The following is a 17,929-nucleotide window of genomic DNA, read 5'->3' on the forward strand; positions in this document are numbered from 1 at the left end:
AACCAGTACACACAGTAAAAAACAATTGCACCTCCCTTGAACATTTCTGGCTCCGTCCTTGGCGATTGAGCGCATTTTTCGGTTCTGCAAGTCAAAAGGGCTGTCACATGTTTGTTGCCCTGGTAATCTGTCATAAGATATAAGAGAAATTCAAAAGCAACAAAATTTAAATTTAACATCTGAGTGTGTACATTATTTCACTAAAAAAAAGGGGGTGAACCATTTTTTACAATGTTTATTGTTATCTTACAACTCTAATACATTTAGACATTGCTATTTTCTGTACTACTTTATGCTTCTTTTTTGCTTATACATGTATGAAACATACAAATTTATGTGATTATAATCATACCTGATTTCATTTTAACTTTTGTCTTTTCCACATTCACAGTCCCTGGTGTTTCAAAATTTGTTTCTTTGTCACTGGTAAGTTTTTACTTCTATTTTGCTTAAAACATTAATCTGATTCAACACAGGCTGCAACAACCACAAAATATTTTGCACTGCACTGTGCTGTCACAGTAACAGCACTCCACTGAACTACATAGCTTCATTGTCAAATTAACACTACAATTAGGACAATCTTTTTATACTTAGAAATACACCGGGTTTCATTTTGACCCCTGAGAAGTAATCTGCATTCGTAGTTCCCTACATAATGTTGTATATTTGTAAAAGTTAGTTAAAAATAGACATATTAAGAAAAAATGCAGTTTATTTAAGTTATGCATATGTTTTAAGGATGTATTATTAAGCATTTAAAATAAAGTTTAAAATACCCTTAAAGCAACCAGCGCTGTTGCAGTTGCATTTTAAAAACTAACAACTGATGCTTTCTTTTATGTACAAAAAATATTATAGATGCTATGTTGTAAGAGGCATTTTTGAGTTTCTGCTCTGTTTCAGCATCAGTAAATGTGTTTGCATTTCTTTTTTTTTTCCCTCAATAGGGTCAAAATGACACCTGCCCACACTTTTAGTTTGGATTTCAAAAAAAAAAATCAATATTCTTGAAAGCTTTATATTCTTTCACAGCGCGATGATTTAGGAAAAGTCGAGGAAGGATTAATGTAATGGCACCAGTAACAGACATGCTTAAGACCCTGCCCTCAGGTTAACTCGATTTTTTGAGCCTTTTAATGTATTTAGAATTTGAAAACTATTTTTCTCTCATGCAACTACATCTCATCTAACGTTTGGCTGCTTCTGGATCCTCTGAATGTTTGAATTCCATTTTTATTTGCTCAATTTACAAAAAAGGTCCGACCCACGGTTACAGACACCCACAATTCTGATGATGAGTAATGAACAGAATTCTCCCTCTTTAAAATGTGCAAAAGTTCTTTATTTTTAGATTTAAAACCTTATTAAGTTCAAATGAACATAAAACACTGGTACACCTCATAGTGACTGTTCATAACATTCCACCACTGCCTTGTAAATACCAACTGGATCATAAAACTCACTCTGTTATCACTAGATGGTTGCACCGTATTCATGGGTCGCAGCAACATCAGTTTTACCCACCTAAAATTCTTATTATTTAAGTCCAAACTTAGGACTGTCTGTTACTGGACCATTGTCTGTTACTGGTGCCGTTACCCTACGCTTTTTATGAAAATACAGATGAGTAGTTAGCAAAAAATGTTTGCTTGGTGTCAAAATGACCCTCCCGAATTCTAGTGTTAATGTGCTGCTCTGAGTAGAGCAGAGTAGCTTGATCAGGGAAAAGTCAGGGAACTTTATTAATTAGGGGAAATGTCAGGGAATTTCGAAAAAATAACAAAAAACCAGATAAAATTGATAAAATGAAAAAAAGAATTTTTTGCCTTGTAAAAATAAGTACCTCAATTCCTTACGCATTTTCCACTAATTATTTGCTGAAAAAAGGTAAAATTATTGAGGTTCGATTATACACTGCTAGCATTTTTTGTCACCAAAAGCCGTGCCATATGTTTCTCATTCATTTTTCTACATAGCTTTTAGATATACTATAGGGCAATTTCCAGTTCTATTTTCCCTAATTGTTCCTGTTACACAAAATTTCATACTGGACACATCACATAGTAGATTATGAGACGCAAAAAATTATCAAAGAATACTACATGGTCATGTGGATTTTCAACTACTTTCAAAAGATTCAATAGGCTGCAGATTAGACAGCTCAACATACAACTAATACTGATTGTATGCTTTTAGTTTCATTGCAAATAGGCCTCATATAAAAAGTTGGAGGTTATTTTTTCCACTTATTTTTCTCGTGCAACTTTTTCTTTTTCTTCCAATTTTTTCCCTCCCAACTTTAAACGTGACATGCTGTCATAAAGTTCAATTTCACCAGAAACATCATTTGGAAACTATGTCTTTCATACATGAAATACACCGCCAGCTCAGTCAATTCCAGCCGAGGACTGCAGTTTCGTGCTTATTAGCACTCATCATCCCGGCATAGGACTAACCGAGCTGGAGGTAGAAAACCTCTTAAGGAAGCCAAGAGTGCCAAACAAACTGGTAGCTAATATAGAATTAGCACTGACCAGACGAGTGACCGAAACAATGGTTAGGTTCGACTCGAATATTGCAGGCAAGGCAGGTATATTCAGTAAGTTACTGCCCTATAGCCAGGGCTAAGGCAGAAATACATGAATGTATTTCCTGCAACTTGCTTTTTCCCTCTCCAATTTGCAAAAGTTTCACCCCAAACAAATTTCAACCCGAAAATGTTTTGAATTATAAATACTATTTCAATAAGCTCGGTTTTCACCAAAAAGTATGAAATAAAATAAGTAATATTATTTCTTGATTGCAGGTAATTCAAAAGCAGCCAATAAAACTTAAATTAAAAATTTGAGTTGTAATCAAGAAATCATATACTTAGTTGATTTCATACTTTTTAGTGAGAATCAAGCTTATAGAATTAGTTTTTAGAATTAAAAAACCTTTTTTTGTATTATTTCAATGTTTTACTTAAATATTAGGATTGTGTGCATTTTCTGGGGGGAGGGATATTGATTTTTAAGAAATACTTTTTTCTAATTTAGTTAATGGTCAAACTTAAAATGCTTTCTTTTATGAATTACGCTTGTTTAACCAGAAAAACTTTGCCTTGAAAACATTTCCACATTAATTTCATAAAATCTATGTTTTGAAAGAAACAAAAATCTAACAAAAACACTTATATTTTGTACCATACCCCAAAACTTACAGTTATAGTCGGTTTTAAAGCATTTTGTATATTGTTGATATAAAGTAGTATAAAACATACCTATAACATAGTATAAAACATTGTATTTTGCTTTCTCATCCTATTGAACTTGATCTCCTTCAGGGAAGTTGTGCAGATAAACCATCACAAGCTGAGTGGCTTAAAGATTTAGATCATGAAGATATAAGTATATTACAAGGTAAGGTACGATTTTAATTAGAAGAGATACAGTCAACTCCCAATTATCCGCGGGATTGGATGGCACAATTGCCGCGGATAATAAAAATCGCGGATAAACCGCAAAAAGAATAAAATGAGGGACAAATAAGGTAAAAATGGTCCTTCCTCAAAAACTTAGCTATATTGATGAATACTTTCTACAAACTGTGAAAATTTATACAGTACAGTAAAATGTTTTGTATTTCTGCACAACAGAACTTAACATCAAAATCGAACAAGTTTATGTGCAATGAAGAAAGTACAAAATAAATAAATAAATAAAACATAGACTACTGAGTTTAAATTTGCAATTTTTTGAAAAAAAAAGTCATTTGTGCTTGCTTTTCGTTACAAAAGTACATATTCCTGGTTGTTGATTGACTCGCAGATAATCCACCCAACAGATAATCCGCTCGCGGATAATCGGGAGTTTAGTGTACTGGGAAAAAATGTATGTGTAAAATCTGACCTGACTTAATCTTTGCTATATCCTGCTGCAAAAATGAAAAAGTTTTAGTTAGTTTATGAAATGAACTTTTCAAAAATAAGGCTGAGAAGATTAATAAAACATTTTTAGTTAACAAAGCCAAAATATTTTTGTATCCTCAAAAATTGAAATTTAAATTTCTGGAAGATTTTCCTAGAAAATAAAATTGTTTTTGCCGATATCAAATGCTACTAAGAGCTTAACTTCAGGCCCTAAGCAAAATACTGACATCTGAGCCCTCTACCGAAAAGCCCCTTTTCTCAGGGTGTCTGACCCTGGAGATTTCACTCCTTGGATCCTATGTAGACCTTTTGTTAAACACATGACAGAACAGGTAGAAATCTAAACTAGTGTTAGACTAAGACAACAAATTTTTGTTCAATGTCATGATAAGGCTTTTTAAGTTCTAATACTTATTCAGTATGGATGTGAAAAAACTCAAATAGCTACATATTATTTTACCAACATCACAACCAATAGTCAAACCAGACACACATGGAGTTTTACTACCCTGTCATGAAACTTTTTATAATATAAACAACCTCTTCATAAAATTCAGTTCTTGTACAAAGTTTTGTTTGTGAAAACAGTTCTTTCATAATCAAGCAGTAAGTTACCCCTAACTTAAGCTATCAGTTTTTTGCCTCCTCAGCTTCAATAAGATGACATTTTTTTCCAGTTTGGTTATTTTCTGTTCCAGACTGATGTGCATAACAAGGACAAAACTACAGTCTCTGGCTTGCATAACAGGGCTTTCAGTATATTGTATGTAACTCTTTCATAATTTTAAGCTTAATAAACTCGCTTGAAAACAGAACATTTGGTGCCTAAGTCTTTGTATGAAGGCATCCAAAAAAGTAGAGGAAATTTAACAAAAATGTTTCTCTTACTCACAAATACGGACCCCAAAATAACCTGAATTGACCCACAATGATATTTTTCTTGTTTCCTTGAATTACGTACACAGTGCATCCAATGCCATTTAAGAATTTGTCAATGCTTTTGTTAATTTGGAAAAGATGTTAAAAAGTGCTCTCTATATAATATTACTCCATAAACAGAGAAAGCAAATTTAAATTAAAAGCTACTTTTACTATTCAGTGTGCTTTTTAAGTAGGCAGATGTAGTGAGTAAAATTGGCGAAGCAAATAGGCACAAATAATTACCAAACTAAAGGAATTAAATAAATACTCCTCACAATTATGACTTTTTTAAATCCAGGATATTTTGTTTTGTCTTTTCATAATTTGAAATGTTTGAAATGCAGTGCATAAAACTGATCAGTTAAAGTCAGTATTTTAAAAATTGGTCAGTATTAGTCAGTATTTACAGAATTTAGTCAGTATAGTCGGTTTATTTTTGCAAATTTACTAAAAAATTAATTTTAAGATAATATTCACTGACAATTTTGTTTTCATTTTCTGGTAAACTTTTTAAAATGCCAAAAAAGCAATCAATTGCTAATATAGCAGCCCAATTTCGCCAACCTGGTAGTCTGTTTTACTTGATAAAAATCTTTGCTATTCTTTTAGTTTTATGAAAAACCTAGCTCCCCCTCTTTGATATTAAGTTTATTCTTTGAAATATTTTCCTGTTTTTGCCCTAAGTGCAAGGTAAGAGGAAGATTTTTTCGAGCAATAGTTTATACATGACAGCTACATTTGTGTACAATATTGAGATTGGTAAAAATTTGTTATGTTTAAATTCTTATTTTAATTTGTTGCATTTTCCTTTCATCATAAGTTCTTGCAGTATAAGTGAACTTACACCCTGTCCCAAAAATTTAGACATAAACTTAAAATACAATTCACAGTAAAAATATGAATGGTAGGATGTTTAATTTCATTTGTTTTCTGATTAAAAACAGTACGTAAACCACAAGATAAGGTTAATTTATTAGAAAAAACATCATACATGGCTGCCCACCTGGGGGGGCGGGGGGGGGGGTGGATCATGGCACAGGGTGCGACATTGAAAGTTTTAGGGAGGTTTGTTGTGGGGGGTGTTTTCCCCCTCTTTCGGGGGGAGGGAGGTCTTTTGGGTATCCCATAATTTTGACACTTTCTCTAGGGCAAGTGGTGAGCAAAAAGGGGGGGGAGTCAGAAATGGGGGCTGTAAGTGGGCGACAGCCCTGAAGCTTTTTTGTTTTTTTTTTGTAAAATCTTACTAATATTATATATGCGAAAGTTTGTCTGTATGGATGGATGTTTGTTACTCTTTCACGCAAAAACTACTGAACGGATTTTGATAAAACTTTACAATAATATAGCTTATGCATCAGAATAACATATAGGGTAGTTTTCGTCCCGTTATGGGGGGCAAAACCCCCTTAGGGGGGCAATAAAACACAATTTTTGTATAAATTCTCTAATATTGGGATGAAAAAATACTTGCACATACTTACATTATATGTCCATCGAAAGCTCTGATTTTTCTGGTGAAGATGGCCCCTGCTCGAAATTTCTAAGTAGAATAAAAAACGAGTTATGAGCTTTTTAGATCCATGTTCGAAGGCTTTCCTCAACTCAATACAGTATTTAGTGTATCATCTCAACTCCCTGTCGATAGCGACAATTGTTGTATTGTTGACTTTCTTTGCTTTTCGTGATTGTTCAAGGCTTTTCTCAAGTCAAATCTTGAAATAAGATTTTTGCACAAGATTGGCAAATAATACATGATTTGGCTGATGATTTTCCATTTAAACGGAACTTTAATGTAATTATTGGTTTTTATTATTATTTATGCTGATTGAACACTTACTCATTATCCAAACAACCAGCAGATCGCCAAAATTTTTGCAGAAAGATTTCCGTAGCTGATGCATTTGGCAGTTTTTTCAACGTTGCTGTTTTTGAAGCCGAAGACTACGCCATAATGTTTCTCAGCTATCACCATGTAAACAAAATATCGCCAATCAAAGAATTTTCAAAAGACTTTTTTTACTGTGTTAAATAAACCAGCAACTAAATTAAGCAAATCCATAAACAGCACAAAAACTTCCATTAGTTTTCCTTTTTGCACAATTTCAAACAATCACCAAATTTTATTACTTATTTTGGTAACATTTCGGATGAAACTGTTTAGCGCCATTTTATGGTGACCAAAAATATCTCAGCATCTGGCGACGATATCTCTGTAACGAAAATTAATATCATATCGTTTTACAAAGTAAGGAAAGAATGGGGAAGCATCATCGAAGGTATCCCGAAACGACTTTCGCAAATTCGATAAAATCGCACCAAGAGCCACAATGATTGAAATTTCCCGAAATAACTAAAGCAAGTATAAGGGGATTACGAGCGCAGCTACTTTTTTTTAATCACATCGTACTTCATTAGCCATACAGAGAAGGTTTTAGACTCCATGTTAAAAAAAAAGTATCAACAGATTAATCTTTTTAAACATGAGAAGATTAATTTCATGTTTTTTAAATTTGTATATGCTTAAATATAGTGCTTTCGGTTCTAAATCAATACTACTTTGTTCTTTATACTTATTGCTATTTTAGTTTTATGGGTAAGGAAGAAACTCGATTTTTAATCACGTCAAAAAGATGTGTTTTAAATTCTTTCACTTAAAACAGAAAACAAATGCAAGTAACGATTTTTTCTAATAATTATTACTGACCCAGGCAACGCCGGGTATTTTTGCTAGTTAGGCTATATTTTTAGATGTTAGCATTCCTTCATTGATTAAAATATAAAAGTACGGAATGTGGCCTCAAAAATCAGGACTATTGGAAACCGTAAACTTCCCCCTTCCAATTCATTGCATTCTTTTGAATTAACATAAAAAAGTCCATTTATTTGGCAATTTGTAACAAGAAAATGAGCTTTCTCTACTATTAGCGAGTATTAGAGGACCATCTTATTCCAATACAGGATTTGCTGAGCAGACCAAACTGTAATTCAGTGAGACAAAGTGCCTACTGATGCATTCAACTCAACAAATCAGTAGTTCAACATGAATAATATGGAATGGCCATCGGTTAGCCCAAACTTAAAAAATCCAATGTTAAACGTGTGGCAACATCAAAGACGGGGCGGTCGCCCCTCCTTTGAGGAACCCTGCACCGGTAATTTCTCCGAATTGAGGTACAAAAATGATAGTTTAGGCTGCTATCTTTGGTATGACTTTAAAGGCAAGGAAAATGGTTCAAATCTCCCTCCCAGCAACTTTTTTGGAAGAAAATTTCAAAAGGACAATTGTAAAAGGTCTTTGGTGATATCTGGAGAAAACCAACATAATTATAGCAGTTATACAAATTGTATATTTGTGCTTCAATTACATTGGTTTTCTCCAGTTATTTCTCTGCGCAGGGTTATTTCTCGATCTTTAGTGATGTTTGGAGGCCTTCCTCCAGGCATTTTTCAAAATTTAAGTCTTGAAGGACGGGATTGTATATATCTCGGGTAGTGTTAGGGGAAGGAATGGGTTCATGGGGAATGGGTTCCTCTGGTAATTTTGCAAATCTAAAGTTCCAAAAGGCACAATTTTAGACCGCCTTCAATGATGTTAGGAGGAGGGGAATCCATAACATTTCCTCCGAATTATTATGAAATTGAATTGATAAAATGCAATTTTAGAGTAGATGTAGATGTTAGAAAGGTAATGGTAAAAATAAAAATAAATAAATAAATAAAAACGATCACCTGCTTTGTGCTAAATTTCTAGATCCACCCTTGAGCAACATCAGGCACCAAAATTATATGAAACTGGAAGCAAATTTTTTTGACCCAGGAATAACTTGATACTTAAGATGGAAAACCATATGTCTGAAGTAACTAGAGGTAATGAAAACACAATTTGATATTTTCATTTGTAAGTGTGTTTCTCAACCTTAAAAAAAATTCATAAATTAATAAGTGTTTGTAATTATGGGACACCCTATTTTCTAAGGTGAAAAAACAACGTAAATAAAGCACAAATATTCGAGAAAATGCAGCATATAGCTATTTCAAGGCTACAATGGAGCCTCTTCATCAGTGCAAAAAGCTCACCAACACAACCAGAAGTTGCGAGAGAACTGACAAAAAACCAGGTGGACACCGGTATTTATACCAAAGAGAGCCAACCAATAAGAATACAGGAACATGACAACAAACAACCAATCAGCGAACAGCATGTACGCTCCGGGCTCAAAGCAAGGCAAGAGACAACCAATCAGAAGCCAGGAGACAAAAAGAGTGCGAGACACCAAAGAAACAGGAAAGGCAATTATAGAAATTGCTTCCAAATATCATGAAAAAATGGAGTGCTGGAAAAATCATTGACAAGAGAATGAGAATTTTTCCAAATATGGTAAGCTTCCCAGAAATCGAGGTCATAAACCGAAGAACATTTACAAATAATCTTTGCAGATGAAAAATCAAAACAGTGACCAGAAGTCCAGCAATGCTGAGCGATGGAAGAACGAGCAAGTTCTTTATGCTTAACATAGTTTTCGTGCTCTTTCAGACGGTGCTTGAGAGCACGTTTAGTCTGTCCAACGTAGCCAAGTCCACACTTGCAGGAGATGCTATAAATGCCCCAGTTGCTATGGCAATCAATGGGGTCCTTTAAGTTTGTAAATTTTATCTTATTAACTGGAGAAAAAGCTGTATCGAAACCAAATTTCTTCAAAATCTTTGCAACTTGATGACTAACTTTTGGATAATAAGGCAAAACAATAGTATACGAAGCACTAGAAGCAGAAACCTTTTCAGAATCAGAGGGCTTAATTAACTTATTATAAATTGAATCAATGATGCTAGGAGAATAACCACGATCGAAAGCCACTGCTTTAAGATAAGAAAGGTCTTTAACTCCTTCTGTTGCACATTGTGCCAGATTTTATGCTCTACCAAAGGTCCATAAACCCGACATTCCGCTTAGACCTATTGTTTCAAACATTGGTACTGCTTCATATAAACTTGCTAAGTATTTAGTTTCTATCTTCTCTTCTCTTTTGGTTAGCAAATCTTTTACTGTCGGAAATTCTGTTCATTTTGTTCAGAAGTTACGTTATTTTAAGCCTCATGGTTTAACGATGGCTTCTTTTGACGTGAAATCACTTTTCACTAATGTACCGGTTATTGGGGCATTGGATTGTTTTAAATTGAGACTCCAAGAGCATCATTTTTCTAGTTTTGAGATTGAGGAACTCGTTTCACTTCCTCGTGTTTGTCTTGAACAGAATACTTTTGTGTTCAATGGTACTTACTTTCGAATGTCTGAAGGTTTAGCAATGGGTAATCCTTTGAGTCCTATTTTAAGTGACATTTATATGCACTATTGTTTTGCCTTATTATCCAAAAGTTAGTCATCAAGTTGCAAAGATTTTGAAGAAATTTGGTTTCGATACAGCTTTTTCTCCAGTTAATAAGATAAAATTTACAAACTTAAAGGACCCCATTGATTGCCATAGCAACTGGGGCATTTATAGCATCTCCTGCAAGTGTGGACTTGGCTGCGTTGGACAGACTAAACGTGCTCTCAAGCACCGTCTGAAAGAGCACGAAAACTATGTTAAGCATAAAGAACTTGCTCGTTCTTCCATCGCTCAGCATTGCTGGACTTCTGGTCACTGTTTTGATTTTTCATCTGCAAAGATTATTTGTAAATGTTCTTCGGTTTATGACCTCGATTTCTGGGAAGCTTACCATATTTGGAAAAATTCTCATTCTCTTGTCAATGATTTTTCCAGCACTCCATTTTTTCATGATATTTGGAAGCAATTTCTATAATTGCCTTTCCTGTATCTTTGGTGTCTCGCACTCTTTTTGTCTCCTGGCTTCTGATTGGTTGTCTTTTGCCTTGCTTTGAGCCCGGAGCGTACATGCTGTTCGCTGATTGGTTGTTTGTTGTCATGTTCCTGTATTCTTATTAGTTGGCTCTCTTTGGTATAAATACCGGTGTCCACCTGGTTTTTTGTCAGTTCTCTCGCAACTTCTGGTTGTGTTGGTGAGCTTTTTGCACTGATGAAGAGGCTCCATTGTAGCCCTGAAATAGCTATATGCTGCATTTTCTCGAATATTTGTGCTTTATTTACGTTGTTTTTTCACCTTAATCATATTGTAGCACAAAGCTTATATGATAATTTTTCATTTACCCTATTTTCTAGTTTTCTTAATCAATTCAACAACTGGTGCTTTTAAAGTAAATTACCTTAACTTGTGTTTCAAGTACTGATTATCATTATACACACATGATATAAATCCTTCCATTCGTATTTTCCTGTGAATTGTGTTTCAATATTCTGAATGTGTATTGAGTTTTATTAAAAGATGTTTTTAACTAAAAATTAACAGGAATAAGTATATATTTTCCATTTTTTATTTCCTAATTTCAGAATTTTTCTTAAAGTTGTTTTCCACTCAGCTTTAAAAGAAAAGCAATATGTGAATGAGAAACTGCTCTCAATCAATTAGTTATATTTTAAACAGTTGCTCGATCTTTTTATTTATTTTCCAAGTTTCAGAAAAATTTTATTTACTATACAATAAATATATGAATTAAACTAAACTTTTAGTCGAAATTTACCAAATTAGCTGTATATTACGTTGCTGCATATTAGAAACTAAGCAAGTATCTATTTCACTAAGAATGATTGTTACACCAAAGTTTGTTAATTTTTTAAATTTTTGTCAGTATATGGTCAGTATTTTATAAATTTTGGTCAGTAAAGTCAGTATTTTTGACCCTCCAAACAGTTTTACCCCCTGAAATGCTAAGACATGCATCTATAAGTTTTATATCATCTGTTAATGTGATAAGGTTTTAAATATAATCATAAAAAATATAATTGAACAATACCAAAATTTTGCTAATATTCCAGCAAAAAAAAAAAAAATCCATATTTCTTTTAACATTTTTATTTATATTCATAATAATTCCTAGTCATATGTTAAATTTTTAAAAATAATTTTGGGCTGTTTAATTTAATGATATTTCCCGAGAAGAAATTGTACATATTTAATTTTTTATTTCTTTTTAAGGATTTGGAAGTCTAACTGCTGCTGCACTTCTTGAAAAAGTAAGAGATCTTCAAAACTTGGCATATCAACTCGGTTTAGAAGAAGGTATGGATTTTAAATTACGCTATTTTTCTTGAATGTTTGGTGACATTTCCAAAAATTTTGTTATTTTGTTCCTGTCTTGCATAATTTAATGATCATAGATTTAAAAAAAATATATTATAATGTATTAAATATTGCTATTGAAAAGTGTGTGTAAAATACACTACATCTTTAAAAATATCTGAAAATCTCACTTTGAGAATAATGCATAAAAAACGAGCTGATGTGTGCGCATCACATGACTTCCTTTTACCCCAATTTAATGTCATTTCCCCATTAATGGCATTTTTAATGTGATTCAATAGTTTACTCTCTAAATATCACCAACAATGGCCAAATTGAAACCAGATTTAAAAATTAAAAAAAATGCCAAATTTGTCGCAAAGTTGGCCAAATTTTAACACCACTTGAGTTTGCATCGAAATTAGCAATGATTTCCCCCAAAAAGCAGCAAAAGACTCCTTTAGAAACACTCAAATGCAACCAAAAGGGAAGGCGCACAACTAGACCCCACTAGGAGTCTACCTACCAAATTTCAACTTTTTAGGACATACCGTTCTTGAGTTATGCGACATACAGCCGTCACGAGAAAACTCGTTGTAATTAACTCGGGAATCGTCAAAATGTATATTTCGTGTGTCTATACGTACTTAGGCCACTTGTGGTCAAGTCAAAAAAAAAATCAACATTTATTCGGGGGGTGAGTAAAATGGAAATTAAGGCCGATATTTGAGTGAAAAAATTTTCGCGAATACATTACTTCCTGTTTTTGTAAAAGGAAATATAATAAGTAAAACTATTTATTATCTAAATTTCTCATAATTAGAATACTTCAAATCAGGGTTGGTTTTTTAACGTCAAAAACTGGTGTTTGATATGATATTTCAAAACATTCATATCAACTCATTAGTTATATATACCAGTGTCCACTTGGCTGAGGTTGTGATCTCTCATCACTTTTTTGTTGTGTTTTGAGCATTTTTGCACTGATGAAGAGGCTCCATTGTAACTTCGGAACAAACTGAAATTGCTCATGAAAAGGAATAAAAAGTACCTATTAAAGAAAGTAACTTTGCACCACAGTTAGTAAAGTTTTTTACCTGCTTTTACCAGACCACTCACAAAAGCTCGGAAGGCTGCCACTTCAGCATCTCTATGCTTTGTATCCTCTTCTCATTTCTTGTGGTGCCCAACCTATGGACCACATGGGCCTATGAAACAAACCAGTGTGGCTCATTATTTTTTTTATTGTTACAAATTGAAAACCATAATTAGTCACAATGTTACAAATTTAGGAGAAAATATTCAGTAGTTGACTTCTGAAACAGATGTAATCATACCTGCCAACACTTCCGGATTTCCCGGTAGTTTAACGGATTTTTATGTCCTTTTCGGGTTATGAGCAAAATCTTCCAGATTTTTCATGTTTTGTAGGAAAACAATTGTATCTCGCCAATTTTGGCGCTAAGGATTCTTTTGTGGAACGCGGCACCGCGTTTTAGGCCAAGTAGCCAAAGCAAGGTTGCTGTAACAGAATGGCACGAGAAGCGAGGCAAGATTATGACGTCACTGAGTGATACAGCGCATGACTTCATCGGGATCCAATCAAAGCAAGCGTCGCGACGGGCAACTAGGGGCACAATTTTGGCGCTGATTATCTTCTCGTTTTCTCAGTTTGCGCGAGCTGTTTTTGTTTCGTTCTTTTTTTAAATGAGTACCAAATGTTATTTCCAAACTTTTAAAGAAAGCAATAAAAGTAATATTTACTAAACGAAAGTAATTTCAATTGATATGAAATTCATAACTAATTTTTTGTTAAATGTTAAGAGGATAGGGGTCCTGTTTGATTTTATTTTGCGTTAAAATCTTGTGGATAAATATTTAAAAAAACTTCCGGATTTTTTTCCTCGGAGGTTGGCAGGTATGATGTAATTATTAAAATAAGTATTAAGTAATGCTAGCAACACTTCTTAAATTGTAATTTTCTTTCCTTTTCCACGTTCTCTCATGTTATTTAGAAAATTTTAAACATTTTTAATTTTGTATTTGTTCTGACCTGCGGAAATTATTACAATATGAAGTGTGACCCTCAGGTAAGAAAAAGGTTTGGCACGATTGCTTTCAAATATTGTAAAATTTGTCACAAATCGAAGAAAAAGAAGTCTCATCTTTTCACTCTTTCCTATGTACAGTTGTATTTTGGATTAACAAATGATCTCAACATGTGGCAACTGAATATACATTTGGTTTACAGTATGTGAATCATTTTCAAATTCTGGATTACATGTTTATCAAATTAGTAAGTGATAAATATGTTAAAATTTTACTATTGCCTTGCTAAATGTTCGACTCATCATTTAATGTCGAGTAATTTTTATTCATTCTAATAACAATTTAATGATTTGTTAGTAAGGACAGATGTTTTCATCCTTTAGGACGTTAAAGTCTTTCCATGAGGCACTTTGTCTTTCATGTAATCATTATTATTGAATTTATGTATTTTTTTGTAACTTGCTGTGATATATTTTATTTAGCAAAGGAAATGACTAGAGGAAGATTTCTTGGTGTCTTGCCCAAGAAGAAAGATGTCAGAAGTTGACTTTTTGAAAGATGACATTGTTTTGTTAATTTTCAATTTTGCACACTTTGCAAATAGAACTGACACATATTTCAAAAAAAAAAGTCTTCTGAATATTTTGAGAAATATGTATTTATAAAATTAAGTATATTTGCTTTTCTTCTAATTATTATTGTATTGTTGTATACTTATACTGCAAATATCTTTTCATGAGGGTTTCATTTGTTCTGTACTAACATTTCTCAATTTAATCACTTCATTTTCAATATTGTATTTTGTAAAAAGAGATTTTTAAAGACGTGGTAAAAGGAAAATTTGTTGCTAATATTGTTGCAAATTTACATCTGCATTAGTTCTTTGAAATAATTACTCCAATAAGAGAAACAGCATTTTAGTTTATAAAATAAATGCTAGAAAATATTTTTAAAAATATATTCTCCTTGGTTACAGGACTTTCTTTCAATTGAAATTTTGTTGGGTCTTTGATTCCAACGTGAATTTGCTTGTGAAATATTTTGACATTTAGCAGTGTGGCATGTTTTGTAAAGTTATTGAATTCTGAAACCCCATAAATGAATGAATTTAATGTAGTATTCATAAAATATGGTAATATATGTTTATAGCTAATAAAATATATTGCAAATATATAACTTGGTATGATTATTATAACACTAGAAAGTCGCCCGTCAAGGTATGACGGGTGAAAATTGCTTCTACTCTTCTACATTTGAATGAAGCCATTGCCTGTCTGGTGATATTTTGATAGTTGAAATGGTAACCATAACTCCAGTGGATGAATCCTAAACTCTACGAGGTAGCGTTCATTGTTGACTATTTTTTCGTTTCTTCATTCCCCTGAAACGACACAGTCTTACCAGTAAAACAAGTTACTGGATCAAATTCAGCCTTGGTACAATAGAGCCTTTTCCTGCATGTTAAACATTACCAAAACATCATATTATCATGCAGTGGCACAAGTTTTATTGTTGATGACGTCACAGGCATTACTCGATCATTGGCTATTATATATTTGACGATGATGTTAAGTTTAAGTTTTTCGCTTACTAGTGCTATTTCAATTATGTACAGTCAACTCTCAATAACTCAAGGGACCGGCTGAAATGTTCCAGTTAAGGGAAGTTTCAACAACAGTCTCGAGTTAAGAACCCGATGAAAACTTCGAGATAAAGGAATATTCGAGTTATCAAGATTCGACTGTATTTTCTTTCCTATTATGACATTTTTGTCACAATTCCAACAATACTATCTCAATAAATAAACAAATGAATAAACAAAAAATGATGATTCTAAAAGGTATTTATATGAAAATTATTATGCTGTGCAATATATGAATAATGAATTTGCTAAAGTTTATTAAGCATTCATGTATTATTTATTTATGTAGTTTCCTTCCTGTTGTTTTCAGAAAAGTGTTCTATCAGTATGCTCATTAACCTGTAAAGTGTATTTAAAATATTTTATTCTGTCCAAGTCTATTTATATTGGCTACAAGTCGAGATTAATGAATAAAAGTTCTTTATTTACTTTCAAAATTTAAAATTTTCCATACAAAATCAAAAAGTGTATGAAAAAATACAGGGTGGCGACAAATCAGGGAAAAGTCAGGGAACTTTATTAATCAGGGAAAAGTCGGGGAATTTTGAAAAAATAACAAAAAATCAGGGAAAATTGATTTTATGAAGAATTTTTTTTTTTTTTTTTGCTTTACAAAATTAAGTACTCTAATTTCCTATGCATTTTCCGCCAATTATCTGTTCAAAAAGAAAGTAAAATTAATGAGGTGCGATTATACACTGTCGTATATTTGTACTTCCTAAGATTGCTTCTGTGTCTTTTAGGTTGTTTATTTTACCTAGCTTGAAATTTCCTTTTACGCTTTCAATGCTATGTAAAATAAACAACCATACAGGCAAAGAGGAAGCCTTCATTAATGCCTTAGTTCCTTTGCCTTTATTTCATTGTCTCGAAGTAATTAGCGTATTGCAATCATGATTTCAAGAAGAAATCTTCGGTTTTTGAATTAATACTATAAAAGCTTAAAAGTTATTACTTCTTCGCGTTTTAAATTAAATTGCTAAAATTGAACTTTCAATTAAAAAAAAAAAACTTGCCGTTATACTATTTGTTGTCACCGCAGATTATAAAGGTTTTCTTTTCTTCAGACTTAAGTGATTCTTTAATTTTATAACCAAGTTGTATGCTTCTTTTATATATTTTGAAATTAACTAATTGCTTTTTTTTTTCTTCTTGCAGTTCAAAGTTGTTTGTTACAAAAGCAATCTAAGATTTTTTTTTGTTACATACTGAAATCATTTGAAGTAGAGTTAACTTGTGTACTTAAATAAATATATTTTTTTATTGTTAAAATGCTGTATTCATTCATTAAAACCTATGTTTTTAATTAGAGAAAAGCTCCCTATGAATGGATGTCAAATGGTTTCATCTGTTTTGCATAAATATGTCAGTTATGTAAGAATAACTACAGTACTTCTATTCTTTCATTATTACTTGTTATTCTTGCAACAATTATTATACTGTTTGAGAACTTAGTTCAAAATAATTTCAATTACTTTTTAGTAATATCATAAATACACATATGTTTTTAAGAGATTTTAATAGTTTCTTAAAAATCTTATGCTAAGTGTGTTTCTGGAAGCAAAGTATTTTTTTTAAAAAATTTCTACAATATTTCCATTGTAGAAAAATTTAATATACTGTTTTGTAGGTTTTTTTCTCCCAAAAAAATTGACTTGATATGTTTTTTTTTAACCATTTTATTAAAAATGTAGCATCTTTTTAAAATATATCTTTAGTTACACAACTTAAAACGTTTAAAATACTGCATTTTATACAAACATACAATGAATTTCAAGTAGAGCAAAGAAAGAAAACCATTATCATTGGTAACGTAAATCAGGGAAATTTGGTGAACTTAATCAGGGAAAAGTCAGGGAACTTTTTTTCACAGTTCCTGTCGCCACCCTGCAATAAAATAAGTATGCTTTATAAACACATGAATGTATGCTAATATTCAAATTCTCTTTTTATCCCCAGTCTTATGTTTTAAATTATAAATATTAGTTTATTTATTCTTTTAAGCCAAAAAAACTGTATCCAACCTATGCAATAAAAGTGTTATATTTGAATTTCACATCCTTTCATTTTTATTTACTAACTAAAATAAGCATCAGTTAATTTTCATGGTTGAAAATCTTTTACTGAAAAATGTAGAAAATTCGTTCCTTGTTAAGAAATTATCAGATGAAAATGGAAACAAAAATAAATTTTTATTTTCCTGTTTATTTTTAAAAGATTTTTTTTTTAGAATCTTTGAAAAAACAACTCGGTTTATTATCAGCAGT

The 17,929-nt window shown here is 32.2% G+C and overlaps 1 protein-coding gene across 1 annotated transcript in view; it reads left to right on the plus strand.

Moving 5' to 3' along the window:
• The window catches only part of LOC129220047 (protein lin-52 homolog), a 29,478-nt gene extending 11,760 nt beyond the window's left edge, over nucleotides 1–17,718 (plus strand). Inside the window, exons 3-6 of the mRNA XM_054854387.1 lie at nucleotides 392–426; nucleotides 3,329–3,404; nucleotides 11,888–11,971; nucleotides 14,503–17,718. Of these exons, the coding sequence (XP_054710362.1) occupies nucleotides 392–426; nucleotides 3,329–3,404; nucleotides 11,888–11,971; nucleotides 14,503–14,567 (260 nt within the window). The 3' untranslated portion in view covers nucleotides 14,568–17,718. The remainder of the gene's footprint in view (nucleotides 1–391; nucleotides 427–3,328; nucleotides 3,405–11,887; nucleotides 11,972–14,502) is intronic.
• Nucleotides 17,719–17,929: the final 211 nt, after the last annotated feature.

Source organism: Uloborus diversus, chromosome 4 (assembly GCF_026930045.1).
Source record: "Uloborus diversus isolate 005 chromosome 4, Udiv.v.3.1, whole genome shotgun sequence".
NCBI lineage: Eukaryota > Metazoa > Arthropoda > Arachnida > Araneae > Uloboridae > Uloborus > Uloborus diversus.